The following is an 8219-nucleotide window of genomic DNA, read 5'->3' on the forward strand; positions in this document are numbered from 1 at the left end:
TGTGCCACTTCCGTCTTGAGGGCTGTGTTGTGATGAAGGATTTAGGGAATTATGCAAATGATATGAATGATAATGAGCAAATTTAAATTTGCATACAAAGACACAAACATGTACAGTATTGTCATAGAAAAATGATTCTGGCAAACTCCGCTAAACAATCCCATCTGACGGTTCTCTTTTGTTGTTCTACCTTACTGTGGATGGAACAGCCAGTGTAACCCCTTGCAGATCCCTACAAGCTTCATCTAACGCTGACCCTGTGAATTGCAGAATGACAGAGTTGTGCTTGGCCTCTAGTTTGGAGTTTGGACGGACTTTCTGGGGAACCCCTGAAAAAAAATTATTGAGACGAATTCAAAAAATTGTGATAAATCATTTCACGTCGGATGACATGTATGCTGTACTTGCCAACTTGTCCAAATTGGTACCCCTTTACAATGCATTTTCATAAATGCCAGGAACAGCTTTGGTCATGGTATGTATGTCCTTTGTTTTGTGGTCAGTTGGACACTTGATGTGTCTATTCACCAGGGCCCAATTTCACTTAGGTGCTAAGCACAAAAATTTGCTAAGCATGAAACTTCTTCCTTGATAAAAACAGGATTACCAACCAAATTTCCATTTATTGCATGTTACTCTTTACTGGTATTCAGCTGTTGTTTGTTGTTTGCTTGTTCTGAGAATCACGTGGAAATTTGGTTGGCAATCCTGTTTTTATCAAGGAAGAAATCTCATGCTAAGCAAATTTTTGTGCTTAGCAGCGCTATGAAATTGGGCCCTGGATTTTCCATTGTGTAGTGTGCACAGGCGTGCAACTTACGCTAAGCATTGTTCCCTCTGTACAAAGAGGGTCAGATGGTACTGGAATTCATGCTCAAAATCTCACTTTTTAGGGTGTTATTGTGTTATCCCCAATTCCAGACCTCTAGTACTATTGTTTATCATTAGTATTAGTACTTACATAATACATCTCCCTCTTCACATGTCCATTCTTCATTACCATTAAGTATTGCTTCACCTTTTAACATCAGTATTAGCACATCATCAGCTATAACAACAAATACAACGAAAGTACATGTACATGGTATTGTTGTAATCATTTAAAATAAATACAGCATTACCGACCATAATGAGTTTGATTAAAGCATAAAAGGTGTTTAAAGCTTTGCATAGTGTGGACAAGTATGTATAGCTAATAATCAAGAGCTTTGATTAATAAAGTTGCCTATCGTGGCCAAGCGGTTAAGAGCCGCCGCCACCAAAGTCAAGCTTTGGTGCATCTGGTCGGCAGAGTGTTTTGGTTTGAGTCCAGGTCATAACACTCGACGTGTCGTTCAGCAAGATGCCTTACCGTTATTGCTTTGTCCTTCTGATGGGAGGCAAAGCCGTAGCTCCCGTATGTTCCATCAATGCACGTAAAAGACCCCAGTATACATTCATCGATAAGATTGTGTCAGGCAGTTTGTTATCTTTCATAATTTGAACACTGCACTCAAAAAGGAGGAAGAAGAAGATGAAGATGAAGATGCTTACCCCAGAAAACTTGAGGAATATCAAGAGCTTGGATTGCAGTACCGGGCGGTACATCGGGGGTTATTGCACTGGGTGGATCAGTGGGCTTTCTTCCTTCAGATCTCATCATTTTACTCTTAAGTTGTGAAGCACCATCCCCTTGATCATACAATAGAAAGATAAATATCAAAACCGAAAGTTAGTGGCGAATGTCAAAGCTTTCAGTCAAGTAATGTCAACATCAGTTTGTGTCCCACAGACCCCCTTGTAGCGAGGCCTTCATTGCCGAGGTCAAATGATGACAAAATTCATGTCACGCACAATTCTCAGTTGATGAAAGATCTTTCTTTGACTTTAGTGAAGGAGCTTTTTGAGCTTTGCAGTAGGTCACGGCCATCAGGTTGGCTTAGTGGTTTTATTTCCCTGCCTTTCATCTCTGTGGACCCCAGTTTGAATCCCGCCTTCGGACAATGCTTCAAGTGCAGACGGTCATGGCACTTGTATCCTTGAGCAAGATACTTCATCATAATAACTTGTTCAGATGGGCCATTAAAGCCATTGGACCCTTTCGGTACAGAAAAAAAAGAAAAAGTTCACAGATTTACAAATAACTTAAAGGGTTTACAGAAGGTAGTGGTGAAAGACTTCTCTTGAAATATTATTCCATGAAATGCTTTACTTTTTGAGAAAACAGAAAAACAATATCAATTCTCGATAGCAAGAATTACGGATTTATTTTTAACACATGTCATGCCACGGCGAAACGCGCAGAAACAAGGGTGGGTTTTCCCGTTATTTTCTCCCGACTCCAATGACCGATTGAGCCTAAATTTTCACAGGTTTGTTATTTGATATAGAAGTTGTGATACACGATGTGTGGCCTTGGACAATACTGTTTACCGAAAGGGTCCAATGGCTTTAAGCCGTTGGTCCTGTGCTCTTTGATTGTTAGTGCACATAAAACAACCTAGAACACTTATCTTGGAAGAGTAGGGGTTCACTCCGGTGTTTCTGGTTCACACAGCAAACACCCTTGTTTACAGGGTTCCCCTTGCCAGCTACAGATATGAAGTTTTAAGTTCATGAGGCATCATTGGTTTCATTACTATAAATATACAAAAATATTAATAACAAATTGGGGCGGGATTTGTGAACAAAATTATCCGAAACAGACTCACCAATGACAGTACTTCCAACTTGGTGTGCAATGGTCTTAGAGTTGATGGCAATTGAGTACAGCCCATCAAGAGGAACGTCTGAAAGGAACCTAGTCTTCGACAGCTTCTGTATTAATACCTGCAATTTGAGAAGAAATTTGTTACCAAACTTACCCTTCAATCAAAGGGGCGAAAAACTGACAATTACTGCATCAAATGTTACCTCAACTGGATAATGAGCTTCTATTGCAGGGTCAGATCTAGCAGCTCTCTGCTTCCATTTCTCCATCTTTTTTGTGAAATCTGCAGTAGTTTCCTGTTTGTACTTTGGACAGAATGGAAAAAAAAAATGAGTTTACTGAAAACAATCTTAACAAGTTAACACAAGGGAAATTTGCCTCTGGTGTGTCTACGAAGAGCCACAAAGAGTCTTGCAAGTTTCCAAGTAAAAACCTAGTTACTTGTTATTTCCACATACCTCTTCCCCTCAATCGCTCATGCATCAATTATCTCGATGAGGTGTCTTAAAATATTTAGATACAACCAGGAAAACTATAATCAATTGATCATTATTACTTTTTTAACTCCTTTAATAGCTATACCTGTTTCACTGTCTCAACGACATGTGCATTCTTGATGATGACAAGCTGGCATGCTGACAATGTCTTCACAGACGCTGAACTTTGACGTCCGGTGAAAAGACCTGAGATAAAACCAAAAACAATTAAAGCTATTTTTTTTAACAATTGAAAATCATACCTTGGGAAAGACTGTTTTTTTTTTTGTTTTTTTTTAATTCACCCATCAGCCCTTATAAACAAACAATTTTGCATTTTGCAAGTGTTTGTATGTTATATGTTTCGAAGTGGCTTCATGTGTCAAAATTGGTACTGACAAGTACAATTTTGTTTGGCAAAAAGTTGTTAATTTTGTATTTTTACAATTTTGTTTAATATCACAATGCTGCCGAACCTCCACTTCAAGGTGTGGGCTACACTAAACTGGTTTGGGCTATACTCCTAGAAACAGATATACCACTATTTCACTCTGTAAAGATGTAGGCAAGGGTATCGTCCACTAGGAGCCCGGCTGGTAGAGCAGAATGCACTACCAACATTTCTTATAAAGCAAAGGTCAAGTGCCTTGCTCAAGGGCAGAAGTGTCAAGACCGGGTATCGAACCCGCACTCTGCTGCTTACAACACCAAAGCTTGGGTCACAGGCACAATACCACTTGGCTATGACACGCCACAAACTAAAAAATATAAATGTACATAATCATGTGTGAACAATAACAATGACAATAAAAAATGTGTTCAACAGAGAAAGTAAATTCGCACCTTCCTCTCCATGCCACACTGGCCATTTTGTGCTGTCTAACGTGGATAACAACTCCTTCTCTTGGAACACTTCAACCCTGAAAATAAAATAAAAACCACTTACCGTAAAAGTGTTGCCTCAAAATCAACATGAGTAATAATTGGTTCATTTTGTGTTTATATGCTAGGAGCTAGATCAAGGCACACTTTACAACATTATTATTCATGTTCATCAGGGATACTTCAGACATTCATGTTACTTTCTAAACTCCCTGGGGAGCACACAACAACTGCGTACATTAGCGCTGTAAGGCTTGTAAAGGGTTACTCCAACCACCAACACAATGTTGTCTCAAACCCTCCAAGGTTCCCATTTATTCACCTAGATTAAAGGGAAGGTACACGTTTGGTACCAGGCCACACAGTGCACACGTCTCTATATGAACACAGCCAGGGGGCCCCGACGGCTCGGGTTACCGACATGACGTCACGTTTATGCAAATGAAGGCTCCCTTTTAGGGGCGGGGTGGGTTCCCCTAATCTCTTGAAAACCATTTTAAAAATACTTGCGCATTTAATAAAAAATAATAAAAAATATTTCAGGTTTAAAAAGTCATGTTTAATCATTTAAATTATTAAAAAAACACTGCAGCCACCCTTTAAGAGAAGCAATTATAGTGTCAAAAGTATATCATAAAAACTTCTGACAGATCCAGTTTCCTCTAACTTGCTCACAAACCTGCCCTTGATTATAATGACAATCTCGTCAACAGGATCCCCAGCCATTGCAATAACAGAGTCGGATGGCGCTAACGTCACGATCGGACCGTCTTGCTGTATAGACTTGATTAATGACTGCACTGCAGCATCTTCCCAATGCTTGAATAAGGGCACCTGCAAAAAAACATTTGATTTTCTTGGTTAATATACTAATATACTTGGTTAAAATACAAAAGAACCTACTGGAAAATGGAAGGGAACGTAATTAGAGCCAGCATTATAATAGCCCCTCGGTTTTCCAACAAGAAACACTAAACTTCTATCATTATGATCATGGACAGAAATTGAATAGTATTGTTAAAGACAAGTGTTTTGATAGAGCGAGGATCCTTACATCACTTTCTTGTACAAAGACCTATGGGGACGTCGCTAAACCAAACCCACAAAACTAAGTTCAAACATAGAGGGAACATAGAGAAGTATAAATTTTACAGGGTCAGTAAATGTGTATGTAGGAGTGTCTATTGACTCAAACTGAGGACTTAAAACACTATGTGGACTTCTTACACCACGTCCACATAATGTTTTGTGGGGGGGGTGACTTCTAGACTTGTAGATTAACCTTTCATCAATATCAGTTCCTTCTTTACCTCTTTCAGTACTGCTTCGACAATTCTTTGCATGAGTTCTGATTGGCTGACAGCACCACTGGTATCCAGGTATCTCTTTTTAACATAGTAATCCATGAGGCTAGTGGGAACCATCCTATCCTTTAAAGCCATCTTCAGGGCGTCTATTTTTAGCACCAGCATTATGACTCTGACAACAGACAAAGCAGCAATTCAATTAAATAAAAAAATTATTGTAATCAGATGAAACTATATAATATATTCAACAGAAATGATCGAGCTGGAGTCCAGTGCTCTTAACCTCTTGGCCATGACAAGCTATAAGCTTTATATAACATTTTTTCCAGAAATATTAATAGAAACAAGTAAAAGTTATTCTCGTCAGAGTTTAGTGCAATGTTCAGGCCTTGACCTTTGCTCTCCAAGGGGCACAACAAAGGGGCATCTCTATGAGGAAACTTTGCAAAGGGCACCACAGCAAAAGCACAGGGCACCACTGCAATTTCTGTTGGTGCCGTGGGTTAATTTGAGGCCTGAATATTTAAACACAGAAACCAAGAGGATTACTTTTGAGTCGTCTTGACCGTTGCTGTGCAGGGAAGATCATAAAGTGTTGACAGCTCCCCAAACAGTTCTCCATCGGAGAGATTTGCGATGATACTTCCAGATGAAGACACGACCTGAGCTTCTCCATCAATTAGGATGTATATCCCCTTTGCTACTTCACCTGAGTAAAAGGTCGATGACATGAGATTACACAAAATTTTGGCAAAGGTTTTGGGTTCAAATCACACCTGCGCATATGCCTGTGGATTTTATCAATGTTTTTAAAACTATTTTTCCATTTACACGCAGACAATGTATTGTTTACTCACACAATCTAATAAAAAGTATTAAATGGCACAACCAGCATGCTAAAAAGGGGGCTTCATAAAGAGAATGCAAATGAAAACTAGTTTTATTTTGCCAAAAGTGACCCCTAGAAAAAAATGTTCTACCCCCTTGCAAGTGCACAATGAAAGTTCACACTTGTTTCAGGTTTCAGCGATGTATACATTGGATAAAACACAGCTCGGTATTTATACCTGATGCAATTTGAACATCTATCCTTGCAGTAACTCCTATTAAATAAAAGATTAATTGCTACCAGACGAACTCGGTGGTCTGAGTAAACAGTACTTTTAAACACTACATGTTTGTTTGAGTAAACTACATCCCAAAGCAAATTGAACAGAACAAAAGTTTTGTAAATGAAAATTTACCTCATTGCAACTGTCCCTTCTGTGCAGCACCCTAGCTTTGAAAAATAATAAGTAAATTTTTGACTGTACCTTTAGTGAGTATCACCTCGGGTTCAACCAGTTCAATGCGTTCAACATTCTGTGCAGCAATATTGAGAATCTGTTCATCAATCAAACCCACTTGGAATGGCAGGGACATCAAACTTCTCCTCAGAAGCTCTAAGACTTGGTCCGGAAGATTGTGTTTTTTCTTCTGATCAGGCGGTCGTTGGGGGGAAGATTTCTTTTTGGAGTCGGATGATGAACCTGATCCCATGCTGAGATTGCTTCAGATCACCTTCTTGCATCTTTGGAGAATCATTTCTTGAACCCCTGATGATTAAACCTGGAAGTGGAAGAGGTAGGTTTCTAGATTTGTATCTGAATATTTTTGCCTATAGGCCTAGCTCTGCTTACTCCTGAATTCTGCACTTTAGGATCTATCATTCTCCACTTAATGGAGTAAGCGCCAAAATTCTGCGCTAGCTGTTTAAGACTAAGCAAAGAACGCTTTAGTAACCTGGAGCACAGGCTCACAAGCAAAAGTTCTTTGCTAACCTGGGAGAACATTGACATTGGTGCGGATTCAAAAATCATACAACTTCTGATCAAACCTGTTGTTAATGGCACTTAGCACCAGACACCGAGTGATCAAAAAATCCAACAGAGAACCAACGGCTCTTTTCATTCAGAGCCAACACTCACCCTAACCTTTCTCTATGGTTGTAACTTGTACCCCCAAGTTTGCAATTTATTTATATTTTCTTCTGATCAGAGTGAATCAGACATCAGTTAGTTACTTTTGCTGGGCTGTGCACCATTCTTGGCAGGGTTTTATACTTCATCAATTTCAATTGCAACTGGACAACATGCTGGATTTCATCTGTCAAAATTCTTGTCAATTTTTCATAATCATTAGGCCTACTAATACTATGTACTAATAATAATACTACCCGCATGTGCTTACCATACTCATCACTGCCACTTTTGCACTACTACACTACTACAGTGGCAGTGAGTGACCAGTGCAGTGGAGTGTTACTGATTAACAATTGCATAATAGAGAGACTAACTTATTTTTGTTTAGTTTAGGCAACCTATCGTCAGTAGTAGCCTACACCATGTTGGGTAGGCTAGATAACTTAACTCTAGTCTATAGACGTCGTCTGCTATTTTTTGTTCAGGAAATCATTGTCATTTTGTGGATTTGACACGTTTGAACAGTTTCTACATATTGTTGTTAGTACATAGGGTTGTAGTAAATATCACTACAAAGTTGTGTGTAAATTTATAGCCTACTAGTCTACAAGTTCCAGAGATAAGGTGAAAAGATAAACTCTTCTTACCTTGGTTTTTCAGTCTGCTGCATGCACTGATCACGACACTTATTGATCGCCTATGGTTACTGCAAGTGCCCCCTCTAGAGTTCGGGCTCATTGCCCTCTACTGTTGAAATCAATTCAGCCAAAAGGAACAAATCCAACTTTTTCAGTGCTTGGGTAAGGACTAGGAATGTCACTCTACAGATCCACTTGTGTGAAGATTTGTCAAAACTTGGACCGCGTAATCCCCAACCTCCACCAAACAAATAGTTTGAAATAAA

The 8219-nt window shown here is 39.3% G+C and overlaps 1 protein-coding gene across 1 annotated transcript; it reads right to left on the reverse strand.

Moving 5' to 3' along the window:
* Positions 1-86: 86 nt before the first annotated feature.
* Positions 87-8184, reverse strand: LOC139947309 (uncharacterized). The gene is made up of 12 exons (XM_071945204.1): positions 7963-8184; positions 6668-6962; positions 5904-6063; positions 5358-5526; positions 4727-4881; positions 4009-4085; positions 3272-3372; positions 2893-2994; positions 2691-2808; positions 1534-1671; positions 962-1048; positions 87-329 (listed from the first exon to the last, which is right to left on the reverse strand). Exons 2-12 carry the CDS (start codon positions 6891-6893, stop codon positions 187-189), a joined length of 1476 nt encoding a protein of 491 aa, XP_071801305.1. The 5' UTR covers positions 6894-6962; positions 7963-8184; the 3' UTR covers positions 87-186.
* Between the last annotated feature and the right edge of the window lie 35 nt (positions 8185-8219).

The sequence above is a fragment of the Asterias amurensis genome, chromosome 14 (genome assembly GCF_032118995.1).
Source record: "Asterias amurensis chromosome 14, ASM3211899v1".
NCBI classification, from domain to species: Eukaryota; Metazoa; Echinodermata; class Asteroidea; order Forcipulatida; family Asteriidae; genus Asterias; species Asterias amurensis.